The sequence below is a fragment of the Ahaetulla prasina genome, chromosome 7 (assembly GCF_028640845.1).
Source record: "Ahaetulla prasina isolate Xishuangbanna chromosome 7, ASM2864084v1, whole genome shotgun sequence".
Classification (NCBI taxonomy): domain Eukaryota; kingdom Metazoa; phylum Chordata; class Lepidosauria; order Squamata; family Colubridae; genus Ahaetulla; species Ahaetulla prasina.
Genome location: NC_080545.1, coordinates 16,876,585 through 16,893,400, shown reverse-complemented (window position 1 = coordinate 16,893,400; position 16,816 = coordinate 16,876,585). Strand labels below are relative to the sequence as shown.

The 16,816-nt window shown below is 41.4% G+C and overlaps 1 protein-coding gene across 1 annotated transcript in view; it reads right to left on the bottom strand.

Moving 5' to 3' along the window:
- SCUBE1 (signal peptide, CUB domain and EGF like domain containing 1) overlaps window positions 1–16,535 on the bottom strand; it is a 235,134-nt gene extending 218,599 nt beyond the window's left edge. Inside the window, exons 1-2 of the mRNA XM_058191895.1 lie at window positions 16,410–16,535; window positions 5,548–5,670 (exon numbers count right to left, since the gene is read on the bottom strand). Of these exons, the coding sequence (XP_058047878.1) occupies window positions 5,548–5,670; window positions 16,410–16,500 (214 nt within the window). The 5' untranslated portion in view covers window positions 16,501–16,535. The remainder of the gene's footprint in view (window positions 1–5,547; window positions 5,671–16,409) is intronic.
- Window positions 16,536–16,816: the final 281 nt, after the last annotated feature.

Here is a 16,816-nt window from a genome sequence, read left to right as displayed (position 1 = left end):
AAGGATTTTGAACATTATATATCATATCTGTTTTATAACGCACACAAAAAGAGATACAAAAGAAAGACAGAGCTAAATTAACATAAATCTCAAAACCTTCTTGGAAGCCTTTTCAGTTTAAAAGCTCTAAATGAAAATTTAGATAAAAGGTTTAATGAACTGACAACAGTTATAAATCAACCTAAGGACAATGCTCAGATACAGGTAACAGCATCTAAATCAGACTTGCAATTGGATGGATTGTTCAATTTGTTGCTGACAGAATTGAAGGAGAAGGAGCTTTGTTTGAGAATTGCAGGCTCATTGGAGAAAACAGAAAGGGGCGCGAATTTAAAAGGCTTAGAAATGATAGAATGGATCAGTGGTGAACTGGACTTTCTTAAGAAAACTGATGGAACTATGGAATAGACTTACTATATTCAACCAGAAGACAACTGCCAAGTGATGCTGTGTTTCAACTTGTAGGAAGATTCTTTGAATGAAAAAAGTCTGTGGAGATATTTACAACTGAGGTCTATGATTTGGGGGATGAAATGCAATTTTATGGAAATATCCTACTTATAATTCTAAGGAATATTTTCATTATTAAGAATCAGCTGAGGATATTTGATCCTAGATGGATCAGATATAATGACTGCAGTGGGCTATGTTAGTTTAGAAACTGTTGTGTAAATAAATTTAAAGAAATGTGTGAAAATAAATTTACATAATGCCCTTTCAAAAGATTACACCCATTTCTGACACCAGCCTATTTAATTAGACATTAATATATTAATATATCTATGTCTAATTAAATAGGTTGGTGTCAGAAATGGGTGTAATCTTTTGAAAGGGCATTATGTAAATTTATTCCTGTTCTATCAAGTAGGAGTTTCACAAGAGGGTGTCAAAAAGCTATGCTCACACAATTGAAGGCTTATCTATCTTTTTACATGCGTGAATACACATAACATTCGTTAAGTATCTTCTCAGCCTGAAATTTTAGGCCATGTGAAATATCTGAGCAAATCTGTTTGATCTATAGTCCTGTCTACACATTGCTTACATTTTGTATTTTTTTTTTGTATACATTTTAAAACAATACACAAAGTGAATGAAATTGACCATCACCTACTAAACCATTGGATAAAATGACTCTCTGAAAGAGCTTAGCTCTCCAAAGGATAGCAAAAAGATATGTGCAAAGAAATTAAAGTTATAATTCCAAAAATTTAAGATCCCCCAAGGTCTCTATGAATCTATGTCTAAATCCTCCTGTGAGAAGGTTTTCTGTATTGGATAATAAACAGATGATAACAGAGGGCTTTGAAAGTTGACTACAGGAAAGCAGAGAGAGAAAAAAAATAACACCATACAACAAATTTCAATTTAGTTTTTGTTCTTTGGTACAAAGTATGTTACCCTAATCCTTTAAGCCTAAAAAAAATAGAAACTAGCTATTGTTTCACAAAACCTTTACTTCTGTGGTCAGGACAATGGTATTTTGAAATTGAGCTCTTTTCAAGAACATTCTCAATTCATATGCAATGCTGAGTAGAATTCCAGAATATTCTGGAACCATGGGAACTTACCAGAAGTTTCTAGAATGGGCCAGAATTTTCTAGAACTTTCTGAAATCTTTTAGAGCTTTCTAGTATGTTCTAGGACTATTCAGTAATATCCATATAAGTATAAAAGTATAGGTGCCTTAAACCAACATTTTGTGGTCTAATTGCTGAGTAAGAGAATAGTGAATAGCAATATTTGATTTAGATGGCATCCAGCAGATGCATTTTGCTATGTGTGTGGACAATTTATCAAGACAAGAGTGAAAAAGTACTCTGACAGACATCTGTCTATTAAGATGTGCAAGGCCTGCAAAGCATACTTCAGCATGCCTGCCTGGGATTAAGACAAGCCCTGGACACTCATTTCACATGTGAACACTGCAACAACACTCTTGAAGGTAAGGTGAACAATTGCTACTTGCTAGATGAAATTTCAGTGATTTATCACAGTTTAAAAGAATTGCAATTAAGGAAATTTTCACTCTTTTCAGTGTTCTAGGAAAATACAGATCACAATATATATTGTATGGTATGCCCCATAGTAATATCTTGCACAATATTAGATAATGTATGAAATATCATTTTCAAAATTTGTATAATTCTGCTATGTTTATAGGTTGGTGCAAGGAAGAAAAGAGTCACGAAGTTTGCTATCCTAAGAATTTGGTGGGAACCAACTGACTATTCAAGCAACTGCTACTTCTGCATGCTGGACTCTTCTAAACATTGAACTGGCTAGAGTGCGCCTCCCATCATACATCCAGACATTACTTCATCTATCGCCCTGGTACCACATTGCCCTGAGCTCCTTGCTCCCACCTCTCTGGAGATGGAGCCGCAGCCATTTTGCACGAACCAACTCGCCGCAGGACAATTCACCACGGCCAATTTGCAGCGATAAAGAATTTGCCTTATTTGTCGTTGCGTCATACTGCAAATTCCTTAGTGCTCTTTGAGTTTGATCGTTTGCTTGCTGATGTTTCTTTACCCAACTAGGTAACATCATCAGTGCTGAGTGTGGGGTTTGTTCCTGTTTATATGCAATAGCCTGCCTCCTAGTGCTGGTGGGGATATGATTTTCTCCTTAGTAGCTCCTTAATTAGTCAGCTTGATCGTTTGTCTGGTGTTGATCCCTACTTATCCGGGTGTTGTTACTGAAGAGCATGTGTTCTGGCCATTTTGTTTCCAAGTTAAACTTATGTTTATGGTCAAGTAAGATACAGTGATCAGGGACAAAAAAAAATGGCAGATTTTGCTAAACAAAATATACATGTCTTCTATAGAAATATAAATTCTTTCTTATAAATATTTTTGAGCTCTAAATGAAAAGATTTTTTAAAATCACCTCACATGGTTAGTTTAAGAATAGGAAGCAAGAGTAAGAGTAAAATACAAACCAACACTGAAGGAATGTAAGAAACCTAGTTCTCTGAAGATCAGAGGTGGGTTTCAGCAGGTTCTGACCAGTTCTGGAGAACCGGTAGCAGAAAATTTGAGTAGTTCGGAGAACCAGTAAATACCACCTCTGACTGGTCCCGCCCCCATCTATTCTCTGCCTCCCGAGTCCCAACTGATCGGGAGGAAATGTGGATTTTGCAGTATCCTTCCCCTGGAGTGGGGAGGGAATGAAGATTTTATAGTATCCTTCCCCTGCCACGCCCACCAAGCCATGCCATGCCATGCCACGCCCACCAAGCCACGCCCACAGAACCAGTAGTAAAAAATTTTTTTAATCCTACCACTGTTAGTGGGATATGTTTAGGGACCAGGGCTTTTAACTTGTTCATATGTGCTCAGAGCTTATAAAAACCCAGTGTACAGTATGCAAATTTGCTAGAGAAATCAATTTATTATTTTATTCTTACACAATATATATACTCCACTTTGCCCCAAATTGAGAGAAATGGTCAGTTCAAAAATGTGAATAAGCAAATAAAACATAAAGTAAATGAAGTTATTTAAAAAGAGTTCACAAAGTTTGGTAGCATCTTTTCTAATCCACTTTATTACATTTTAATGCAATTAATCATTTCCTTATTTACAAGGGGTCCTTGTAGTACAATCAAGTGGTTCAGAGTTCAGAGTAACTAAAATGATTAAGGGCCTGGAGACAAAAACATATGAAGAGTGGTTGCAAGAATTAGCTATGCCCAGTCTAGAGAAAAGAAAGATTAGGGGTGACATAATAGTAGTATTCCAGTATTTGAGGGGCTACCACAAAGAAAAGGGGGTCAACTTATTTTCCAAAGCACCAGAAGGCAAGACAAGGAACAATGGATGGAAATTACTCAGGCACAGAAGCAACCTGGAATTAAGGAGAGACTTCCTAACAGTGAGGACAATTAACCAGTGGAACAGCTTGCCTTCAAAAGTTATGGGTGCTTCATCACTATAGGTTTTTAAAAAGTCTGGACAGCTACCTGTCTGAAATGATATAGGGGTTAGATTAGAAGACCACCGAGGTCCCTTCCAGCTCTATTCTGATTGAAGAGTTATGACAACATTGGACAGAGGAGACATAAGTCTAGTTCACAAAGTGGTGGCCATCGAGTGAAGCATCCCTGCCATCACATAATCGCAATTCAGGCACCTGGCACCTGGCTTGCAATTACAATGGTTGTAGCAGTGGTGGGTTGCTACCGGTTCGCCCCGAATCGGGCGAATTGGTAGTGGCGGCAGTGGGAGGCTCCGCCCACCCACCCGGACGTCTCTGTGCATGCGCAGAAGTGTTGCGTGCACACATGAGCGCGTGCATGCCCACAAGCGAACCGATAGCGGCTGAATTTGAAACACACTACTGGGTTGTAGTATCCCATAGTTACATGATCCCCCAGTTTCCCCCAAGCAATCAACGGGAAAACCAGCAGGAGTCACTCCCGCTGCCTTTTTTGCCTACCTGCCCCACTGCATCTACTCATAGCCTGTGCTCCATAGCGCCTCCTGCTCACAACTCTCAACCCTCCGGTCTGCTTGGCTGGGACTCTTCCCACTTAGCAACATGCATGGTCTTGGGGTTATAACAATAGCTGGGACTGCTCGGATTGTTGCTGCTAACTGATGCAGGCATGCAATGTTGTGCTTTATGACCGCATCAGTTAGCAATGGAAATTCCATTGCAACCCAAGGAACATTTGTAATTGTTTTAAAAAGCATAGGTTTTCGTGAGTTTCCCCTTCTGACTCTTGGATACCGTGGCTCTTCTACAATGTCTGCAGAACCTTTGCTATCACTGGCAGACCGAGAGGGCACCAGGAAAAACAGATATACTTCCATTTGCAGCCCATTTCAAATTCAGTTTCAAAACAGGGCAAGACATGTATAGAAAAGGCACCTAATCCACAGACTTCTTTCCCTTTCACTATTTTGAGGTTCAAATGCCCCCAAACACAGCCCAAAATACAACAGAGAGAGAGAGAGAGAGAGAGAGAGAGAGAGAGAGAGAGAGAGAGAGAGAGAGAGAGAGAGAGACTACAGCAGGTCCCCAGGAAGTCACGCTTAAATAAAAGAGAATCCGCTTGTGGCTCAACAGGCTAATGCAGTCTGTTATTAACAGCAGCTGCCTGCAATTACTGCAGGTTCGAGTCCCACCAGGCCCAAGGTTGACTCAGCCTTCCATCCTTTATAAGGTAGGTAAAATGACGACCCAGATTGTTGGGGGGGCAATACAAGTTGACTTTGTATATAATATACAAATGGATGAGACTATTGCCTTACACAATGTAAGCCGCCCTGAGTCTTTGGAGAAGGGCGGGATATAATTCAAATAAAAAAAAAATCTCTAAATTTAGCTTCCTGCATTAAAGCAAGCGCTGTTTTCCAGAAGTAGCTCAAAGAAAGTGGGCAGTACAGTTTGAGCGTTCAACAATGATCAGGAGCAGTAGGGCATTCTTCCTAATAAACTGCCACAAACTGAGATTAACCAGAGGTTAGCTAGCTTCAGCCAGCATCATTTATTTCAGAGGAGATATATAGGCCAAAGTAGAAGAGCCGCTAATCTTACCTTCACACTGTTTTCCTTCTCCCTTATAACCTGGCTTGCAAATGCATTTGAATGATTTAGGTGTGTTCTGACAAATTGCATCAATGTGGCAGTCATCTGTCCCTTCTGTACATTCATCAGCATCTGTGCAACAAAACATTTTTTTTTTAAAGAAAGGAAAACATAGCAAGTGATTTCATGACAACCTGGAGCAGAACTAGTGAAACCACTCAACCGAGCAAGGATCATCTCAGGCAAAATCAAATCTAACCTAATCATTGCCGTAGATCTTGAGCCACCGTGGGGCAGTGGTTAGAGTGTGGTACTGCAGGCTACTTCTGCTTCCTGCCTGCTGCCTGAAATTTGACAGTTCAAATCTCACCAGGTTTAAGATTGACTCAGCCTTCCATCTTTCCAAGGTGGGTAAAATGAGGACCCAAATTGTTGGGGACAATGGGCTCTGTTAACTGCTTAGAGAGGGCTGTAAAGCACTGTGAAGCAGTATACAAGTCTAAGTCCTATTGCTATCTTCCATAGCTACGACACAAAACTCCTTGATTTAGGAAAGACATCCCAAATATGTTCCTCAACTAGATATCTCAATCCATCTCCCAGAGTGATACAGACAGACAGAAACAAAGGTGTGATTAAAAAAAAAAGTCCATATGATGGCACAATGCAACCCAACACAAGACAGAGCTTTAATCACACTGTCATCGCCACTTCTTTGTTGTTAGTTGCGAAGTTGTGTCTGACCCATTGCGACCCCATGGACAACATTCCTCCAGGCCTTCCTGTCCTCTACCATCCTCTGGAGTCCATTTAAGCTCACGTGGACTGCTTCAGTGACTCCATCCAGCCACCTCGTTCTCTGTCGTCCCCTTCTTCTTTTGCCCTCAATCTTTCCCAACATTAGGATCTTCTCCAGTGAGTCCTTCCTTCTCTTTGCCACTTCTAGATACCCCAAAGAGAAGATAGTTTTCTGGCAGCCATTATTTAACTTCCTCCCAGATGTTACTTCATCATCGGCCTAACTTACAGCCTTTGGATTTCTTAGAGCAGGGGTCCCCAACTGCTTGGCCTATGGACCGGCATTTGTCTGCGGCAACCCAGAAATCAGGCTGCGCAAACAAGCGAAGCCCCATTCATGGAATGCAGGCAGCATGTGAAACCACACCCCCTCAGGTCCGAGGAAAAATCTCTCTCCACAGAACCAGTCCCTGCCCTGGTGCCCAAAAGGCTGGGGTTTGCTATCTTAAGAGGTCTCCCATGTTCAATTGTGCCCAACTCTACCTTAGTTTGTTCAATGTCAGCCAAGCTTCATCACATAAACTTTGCCCTTTGTTCCCAATCAAGAGACACGGACATCTTCTGCCTTTTTCATAGTTTTGGCCTTTAGAAATGATGCCAAGTGTGAGATAATTATGAGCCACGGTGGCGCAGTGGTTAGAGTGGAGTACTGCAGGCTGCTTCTGCTGCCTGCCGGCTGCCTGCAATTTGGCAGATTGAATCTGACCAGACTCAAGGTTGACTCATCCTTCCATCCTTCCGAGATGGGTAAAATGAGGACCCAAAATGTTGGGGGAAATATTGTAAACTGCTTAGAGAGGGCTGTAAAGCACTGTAAAGCGGTATATAAGTTTAAGCGCTATTGCTATTTCTCAAACAGGATATTTTGAGAGACGCCAATGCAGTAAGCGGCATCTAATGTCATCCTCTTTCAGCAAAGTTTATATTTGAAGGTAAGCATCCCAACCACAAAAGGGTCAATGTGGTGTAGTGGTTCAAATGCTGGATAATGATTAGGGAAACCCAGGTTAAAATCCTCCCTTTGACACAGAAACTCATGGGGGACTTTGGGCCAGTCACTCTCTCTGATAACAGCTGACCCACCAAGAAAATTGCAGTTTCCTGAGCTGGAAATAAATACAACTATAAGGGAAGGCTTTGACTCTTAGCACCTAGCTAATTTTTTTTTTTCTGATTTCAAAACGTTTATGACATGAAAGCATGAAAAGGTTTGATGATATTCGCCTTTCCCCCAGGTCTCCGCTTTTTCTTTTCCTGTGGGGAAGAAGAAAAATTGTTTGAAATACTCATAATTTGTTTTCCTATTCTTGTTTTGGAATGATGACAGCAGTGAGCATTTATGCTGCATTTCCACAATGGGGAGCGTAAAGTGTGGACAGCATAAAAATGAGACCCTCCCCTTTCATCACTACAGGGAAAACATTATTTTCCTGACTGTAGTATGTGGAGAGACATTGGACAATCCACACACACACACCCCAAAAAAAAAAGACAAGAAAGGAAAGAAAGGAAAATAGCTGGGGTGAAATTTCTTCATCAGGCTCAGATGTGTCACTGAAATATATCACTTCAAGAGGATTGCATCTAGATAGTACTTGGATGGAGTGCCATCTGGAAATCCTGGGTGGTGGCAGTGGAGGGATCCTGCTGGTTTAACAACCTGCTCAGCGCATGTTTCGTGTTTAAACAAAACAAAACTTCTGCTTTTCTTCTGGGGGAGTAACACAGGTGAGGCCTGGCAATCCACTCTGCCGCGCGAATCAGCTGAGAGTATATAGGTAAGTAAAACGCGCAGGGGCGGGCAGGCCCATCTGATCGTCGGAGCGAACCAGTTTTCTTCCAGCTGATCGTCGGAACAACTGGTAGGCCCGAACTGGTGCGAACCGGTACAAACTGGCTGAATCCCACCCCTGGGTGGTGGGATAGACCAGGAAGTTTTAAAAAATCTTCCGGAAAAGATGCCAATCACTGTCACATTCCTCCCAGGAAAATATATGAGATGAATCCTGGAAGTCTACAGTATAATGACTTTACATTTACTCATAGCAGGTGGCAGCAATATACACAGAGATATCTTGATAGCGCTGTATGAAAGACACTTTTAATAGCTTCAAGCTGTGTGCATTAGTGCCCTCCAAAAGAGCCACGGTTCTTAACCTAGGTGGCAACTCACAGCAGACATATTTGTGACCGCGTGAAAATCCTATTTTCTAGCCAGATGGTCAAAAGAGCCTGTGAAAAAGAACCTGCGGTGTCCCCGTCTTCCCTGGGTTTCTAAATGGATGCAGATTTAAGGAGCGGAGATCATTCAGCTGTATTGCCAGGGGTTACATAAGACCAGATTTCTGCAGAGCGACAATCACAGAAACTTTATGCTCTGCAAGAAATAACCAGAGCATAAATAAATAAATTAACCTGGTTCTTTCACTACAGGGATTGCAGTTAAAGAACAATGCTGCTTTTCGGCTACTTGTCACATTTTAGGCAGTTTTATACACTTTATTCCTTTCTGTTGTTGTTGTTGTTGGAAGGTATTTCCCCAATAAGATCTACTTTTCTAAGAGGGCTGTTTGAGCTTCTTGCTCTTTTATTATTCAATCCCAAAGCGGATAGCATGCTAATGTGATTCTCCTACATTCCTTGCCCTTCCTAACATGTAAAGTTCCTTTTAATTACAAAAACAAAACAAAACCCGAACTTAGCTGTCAGTGGAGCTTATACTTTTGAAATCACTGTTAGGCTCAAGACAGACCCTGATGGATTTTGCCTTCACCCATTCCAGATTCACATTTTAAGGACAAGACTTCAAATGATGCACTCAAAATCCCAAAGCCATCGAATTTCATGAAAGGGAGATGTTTCATGGACATGCAGAAAGTCAAGAGGGAAGTAGTGACCCTGAAACTCTGCTCCTGTTTTGCAGGCAACACTGACCGGGGGCGGGGGGGCGGGCGAGGGGGGGACTTTAAGGCAAACTACCCCCCCCCCCACCAAAGAAAGATATAGCAGAAAAAAATCTCCACTTCCTCTCCTTCCATGTTCTTAGTAAGGTGACCAATCATCCTCCTTTAGGGAGGACAGTCCTTCATTTGTAAGTTCTGTCCTCTCTCAAAAAGTGTCTTTCTACATGTCCTCCTTTTCGATATTTGAACACTAATCTGTAAATCTCTGTATTCGATCAATGCCGATCCGACCCGTTGTGTGTGATGTGACATATTTGCATTTGACATGACAATTCGTCAAGGCTCGGTATAGTGCGGCGAGACGCGATTATGAGACGCATGTGGTCCGCACAGGAGAATTGTTTTGAGAGAGTGCGCCGTACGCAAGTGGCTTTGCTTACTTCTTACCGAAACACAACATGGCACACACGCACGCATTAGACTCACTTCTTTTTCAGTGAATATTCAATCATATACAGGTGAGCACAATAATTCACATTTTATTAATTCATTATCTATTTAATAATTTCCAAATACGTATAATTTTATTTACAAGTTTATTCGCTTATGTTATTGTTTCAGTTTTAATAATCAATTGATGGCATAATTACAATATAAATATAAAATGCTATTGTTATAAATGTTTTTTATTATGCATTTATCATATTATAGTGTAGTCTGTATTATTGTTGCAATGAATAAAATGTTTCTTTTATTTACGATATTTTTTTCTTCAATTTATTTGTGTCCTCTGTTTTATTGTAAAAAAGTTGGTTACCTTATTCTTAGCAAATATAAACTTATATTATATAGCAAAAAAAAAAAATCATTTGAGAGAAATATGGGGCTGTTGTCATACATGATATTTCTGCCATATCTCTTTTGTCTCTAGACAGTATCATTTCCAAAAGAACTACAAGTCTTTTCCAAAGAATTGTGGTATCATTCACAATGAAACTCTATGCTGATAAATCTGATAACTTTAAAAGAACAATGGGAATGCTGGTATTGTTATAATAAAGACCAGAATGAAAAATACAGAAGTGATGCCCAGAATAAACTAACATTTTTCCTCCCTGCTGGAAAAAAATCACGGTAAACCATAATAATGCCATTTCAGCTTATCATGTTCTGCAAACTCAGGACTCAGCTATAAATGTAATAACTTGGCTTGTGCAACCCCACCCAGTGTTCATGAAAAAGGTACTAAACAAATCATGTTTAAGTCCGATTTGTGAGCTCAGTCACTGAAATCAGTTCTTTCTCTAAACAATTATCAATCAATCAGAATAGAACTGGAAGGAACCTTGGAACTCATCTAGTCTAACCCCTTGATCAAGCAGGGGACCCTATACTACGGGTGTCAAATGCAAGGCCCGCAGGCCAGATGTGACCCGCGATGTGGTGGGATCTGGCCCGTGGGGTCGGCCTGGAAAATGAAAGGGGCCAGCCCCCCCATCTACCCAATGCAAAGAAGAAACATCGGGATAGCGTGACTTTGGCCCAATCTACTGAAGTGCAAAGAGGAAACATGCCACCAGTTTGGGGAGTAGCGTAAGCTGGCCACGCCCATCAAGTGGTGAAATCTAATTTTTTTTACTACCGGTTCTGTGGGCGTGGCTTAGTGGCATGGTGTGGCTTGGAGGGCGTGGCTTGGAGGGCATGGCTTGGGCATGGCAGGGAAAGGATACTGCAAAATCCCCATTCCCACCCCACTCCAAGGGAAGGATACTACAAAATCCCCATTCCCACCCTGCCCCTGGGGGAAGGATACTGCAAAATCTTCATTCCCACCCCATTCTGGGGCCAGCCAAAGGTGGTATTTGCCAGTTCTCCAAACTACTCAAAGTTTTCGCTACCTGTTCTCCAGAACCTTCTGGATTTCACCCTTGCGCCCACCCAGTTGGTCATACCGAGTCGGCCACCCCCGCCTGTCTTCCAGAGGTCAACCACAGCACTGATGCGACCCTCAATGAAATTGAGTTTGACACCCCTGCCCAGTACCATTTCAGACAAGTAGCTACCCAGTCTCTTCTTAAAACCCTCCAGTGATGAAGCACCCTACAACTTCTGTAGGCAAGCTGTTCCACTGGTTAATTGTCCTCACTGTTTGGAAGTTTCTCATTAATTCCAAGTTGCTTATTCCTTGATTAGTTTCCCCCCCATTGTTTCTTGTCCTGCCCTCTGGTGTAAGGAAAATAACTACAATGTTATCTTACTGGCACTGGAATTGCTGATGGGCTTTTGCAGCCCTTCTATTTGAGGTTGTTTAAGGTTAAATGTGAGTGTGGGGGTGATCCTTGAATCTTCTATCTTTAATCAAAGAAACTCACTTTTCCCTTTGTTTCTATGGATAATGAGAAATGTTTGATTTGTGGCTTCCATACAATTTTTTTTTTTAATTCTCAGGTGGTTTAATAGTGTATTAGGTCAGGCTTATTTTCCGAAGCTATACTAGAGAAGTTATTTGTTTGTTTATATTGAATTTAGTGATTACCATCTCATTCACACAGCAAGAATCTCTTCATTGCTTCATCCTTCAAATGTTTGTCTTTCGTTTCCCCACCAAGTCTTTCAAGATGTCAGTTTTTAACCATTAGGCTACTAAAATCATTTTGCTTTGCATTAAGATCCATCTGCCAGATTAAAAGGAATGAATAACCAACTAACTAATGTTGTTTATTTAGTTAGTTTGTTAGTTTGTTTAATGTTGTTAGTTTAAGCTCCAAGCTTGACGATTTGGTTGCAAACATTTTATCCCTTTTTGAAGAGACAACTTCAGTGCACTTTGAATTGTGCTTGTCTGGGAGAAGACTGGCCTTTAAATACCTTCTGGTCTCGGTCTGATTTTGGGTTGTATGATTGGCTGGCTATAATTGCTGAGTCATAATCCTTGGTTTTAAGTACCGCCTGTATGATGTAAATTAGTGCTGCTGTTGTTGTTAAAATAGAATAGAATAAGAGTTGGAAGGGACCTTGGTGGTCTTCTAGTCGAACCCCCTGCTCAGGAAGAAAACCCAACACAATACAAGATAAATGGTTATCCAACATCTTCTTAAAAACTAGTGTTGGAGCATTCACAACTTCTGGAGGCAAGTTGTCCCACTTACTAATTGTTCTAACTGTCAGAAAATTTCTCCTTAATTCTAAATTGCTTCTTTCCTTGGATTAGTTTCACCCATTGCTTCTTGTCCTACCCTCAGGTGCTTTGGAGAATTGCTTGACTCCCTCTTCTTTGGGGCAGCCCCTGAGATGTTGGAACACTGCTATCATGTCTCCCCTAGTCCTTTTCATTACACTAGACATACCCAGTTACTGCAACCATTCTTCCTATGTTTTAGCCCAGGGGTCTGCAAACTTGGCTCTTTTAAGACTTGTGGACTTCAACTCCCAGAGTTCCTCAGCCAGCTTTGCTGAGGACCTCTGGGAGTTGAAGTCCACAAGTCTTAAAAGAGCCAAGTCTGCAGACCCCTGTTTTAGCCTTAGTTGTTTGGATATCTTCCGATGATGTCATGGTCTGGTTTCATCATCAGAAGACATCTGAACAACAACACCAGCACTAATTTACATCACACAGACGGTACTTAAAACCAAGGACTATGACTCAGCAACTATAGCCAGCCCACCACACAACCCGAAATCAGACCAGGGACTCAGAAAGTTATTTAAAGGCCAGTGTTCTGACAGATGAGCGCAATCCAAAGCGCACTGAAGATGTCTCCTTGAATGGGGATGAAACATTGGCAACCAAATCAATAAGCTCAGAGCTCAAACCAACAACATAACTACCAACCTGAGTTACTAATATTGGGTATTAATAATATTAATTTATTATTAGTAAATTAGTAAATATTAATTAGTAAATTAGTAAATACTAATTAGTAAATTAGTAAATACTAATTTACTAATTTACTATTAGTAGATTAATACTATTTATTAATTAGTAAATAAATAAATAAATTTATTAATTAGTAAATTAATAATAAATAATTTATTTAAATAATGTTAGCCCTGGTACAACTATTCAAAATGACAAATGTCAAGCCTTGTTTACACCGTGCAACATAATGGAGCAGTGTTATGTAAGACTTTGGATTTTATTCCAAAACCATACTTCAGAGTGAGCAGGGATATGAGTTTCCCAAGCCCATAAGACAGCTTTCAGGAAAAACACAGCAATTTTAAAGAACTGCAGACAAGGCTGCATCTGCATGTCTACATACTGCAAAGTGTGTCTTTTTAATATAATTCAAAGGACTGTATTTCTCTATAGTATATTATGCCTTGTTTGGGGACTAGAAAATGTTTTAAAAATCAAGGAAGAGTCCCTTGAGTCAAATTAACCTTTTAGTAATTTCATGGGCATATCTGTGTAGTTTATTAACAAAACATTTCAACACTAAAAAGCACAATTGCTTTTTAACTAATAACCCCTTCTGAATATTTTTCACCATTAGGTGTTAAAAACAGATGGATAATTTTACATTAACCTTACATTAGCGCTTACTTTCAACAGGAAAAATAATTGCTCATGTTGAAAACAAAAACACTTTATTTTAAAAAGCCCACATTGTGTAGAAAAAATAATGAAGTAAGGCCAACATATTCAATATCCAATAAAGAACTAAAAGAAAATTCATCAATTTTCTTTTTAGGTTTGTAACATTGATTTTTGAAAAGGAAAAAAAAGCAACCCTTGTTCAGAAAAAGCCAATCACTGCTAGAAGCATCTGGTCTTCTGGAAGGGCATTTTCCAGGGGAATCAGTTTGGGGTTTAGGGAAGAAAGTGGCAAATACCTATTGATCGTGTCCAAAATGTCAATTGGCTAATTTTGCCTCCCAGCCAGAAGAGCCTTAAGCCATTTTGTTTTAAAACTTAATACCAGCAGCCCATCTGGGACTCATAGAAACCATGAATAATAATACGTCTAGCAACTGGCTAACAAAAAGTAGGAGTTTGATTAATGCTATTTATGGACTCGGCAAGGGAGAGAAAGTAGGGGGGGGGAAATGCAACACACCTGCACCATCCTTGGGTAGATTTATTTCATGCCACTTAAATGTAAAGACCTCAGGAAAATATGTCCCAGAATGAAAACCACTTTGATTGTTAGCTTGAAAGCCTCACGCTCAATGTTTCAGAAATGTTCCAATGTGGGGGAAAAAAGGCTCCATCAAGCATTAAGGAAGAGAGGGTGAGCAGCTGTGAAGAGGCAGCAATAATAACCAGATATTGTTGCTGCACCTCAGAGAATTTTGCAAAGGGAAAGATATGAGGTATGGGGAGGAGGGGGAACAGTTATTTCAGTAAACTATCTTGAGAACCTTAGATTATTAGCACAGACATATAAAGAGACAGACAATATTTTGCTTTGCCCAAATCGGTTGGGAGAATAGTTTGTCCTCCTCTATCAAAACGTTTATGTGTGTGGAGGGGGTGGGATGTGAAATAGCACCAGTTCTTTCCTTTTTTAAATTTATTTTACTTGCTTCCACAAAGAGGAGTAAATTTGCTTGGGGATTTGAAGGAGAGAGAGGGAGGGAGAGGGAGGGAGGGGTCACTCTAGTCCATCCTCAGGTAGGAGATCCACAATAAGTCTCAACTGCTTAAATTTCATACTTTTGACTCAGAAAGGCCTCTGTTCCCATCACGAATAGCAGAAGTGACAGCTGGACCCAAGGTTAGGGTGAAAATACCCAAGATGGTAGCTTGCAACACTGCCAATTGAAGCTTTGCCCATTTTGTGGCATGTGGAGATTTTATCATACCGTTGTCACTGCCATCTTGACTTTTGGATCACTTTCTGCACACCTTTGCTGAAGCCTTCCTTAACGGACCATTTCACAACAACCAAAGGACATCTGCATGTCACATGTGGAATTGCCCAGTGACATGCCAACCCACTCTACTCATTTCTAGGGAAATTACCTACTTTTCTTAAGGCTAAGAGACAAATACAATTGTGTTGGTTTTTGCCAACCTTCTGATAGCCGAAATACTTGATGAATCTCCCCAAAGTAAATTCAAAAGCACTTTTCAGTACCATATCTGGAAAAAGTTTACTACTCAGAACATGGAAGTATAAGTATTACTAAAAGATGGAGTAGACCCATCTCGGTTAAGCTATCTTGGAAGTCAGAAAATCGAGGTTTTCTCACTTTGGTGCAGAAGAGGGTGGGAAATTTTCTCTCTTCAGCAGGGACTCATTGAACAAAAGTCAAGTCCAACCCAATGGAGCAAGCAGAAGCCAAGCCTCTTTCGTGGTAGAGAAGCAGCTTTCAATAATGTTATTGCTTTCATTAAGAGTTTCAAAGTCACCATCCAGGGATATAATTCACTAGAAAGGCTGGCTTGTCTTTTCCAATCACTTTGCACATATTTCTACATCAAAATAAACGGATTAAAAACCTCACACGGGTGGACAGATCTCTCAAGGTGCACAATATTTTGGCTGGGAAAGGAAGGGCGTTGCCTCCCCAGCCCAAACCCAGATATGCAGGCTGAACCAACGATCAGCATCCTCTGAAATGAGGAGGCAAGAGAATCAAATCTCTCATCGTCATCGGCGGCGTCGCACATCCCGTTTCACCGTTAACTGCCAGACTCCAAATCAAAGAGGTAACTTTATATCTTTAAAGCCTACAATATCTTTAAAAAGTAAGAAGGAAATCCCGGGAAAGTTGGATTAAAAAGGGAAGCTGGCTGGGGAACCAGAACGCACACCGAAGTGAATACACTCTGTAATTAATGGTTTGTATTGATGCGGGGTAACTCCTGTACTTTTCTGTCTAGACAGGTCGCCCTAAACACCATTTCATCCTAAGGGTCGCCCCCCCCCCTCTTTCTCTCTCGTCTTGCAGAAGACGTCTGAAAATGAACTTTTTTCCCCAGGCTTTTCGGGGACAAGCGACCACAAATCCCGAGAAAACCAACCCAAGGAAGGCTGGATGTAACTTTTGCAGCCCTTTCCTTCCCCTCCCCGGAAAACTCAACCCCGATCTCCCTTTGGTGGCATCCAGAGAGAGAGAGAGAGAGAGCCGGGATCAGAAAGGCTCTGGCGCTCGGGAAGGGAAGAAGGGGAGAGAGGGCGAGCAGGAAAGCGAGCTCCGGACCAGCTTGCTTGCTCTTACCTGGCACCCCGTTGCCGCCGGCAAACCTGTCAAGGTGGAGGATCGCCAGAGTCAGACACAAGCGCCGCGCAAAGTCACCGCCAGCCCCCATAGCTCCGGATCAGGATTCCGCGCAAGCAACCTGCGGGCTTTTTTTTTTTTCCTCCCCCCCCTCCCCTTCTTTTCCCCCTCCGCTTAAAAGAAGACGCGCTCCGGGCTGGCAGAGGGCAGCAGCAGCCGCCGCCACAGACAACTGACGCGCTGACAGCATCCCGCTGATTCGCAGATGGGACAGCCCGGTGGGCGGGACCGGAGGGGCGGAATGCCAATCGCTCCTCGCACGGAGGAGGGGAGGGGAGGGGAGGGGAGTAAGAGGGGGCGAGGGGAGGGGCGGACGGCCGCTGTCTGGGTCTCTCCTCTCCTCTCCC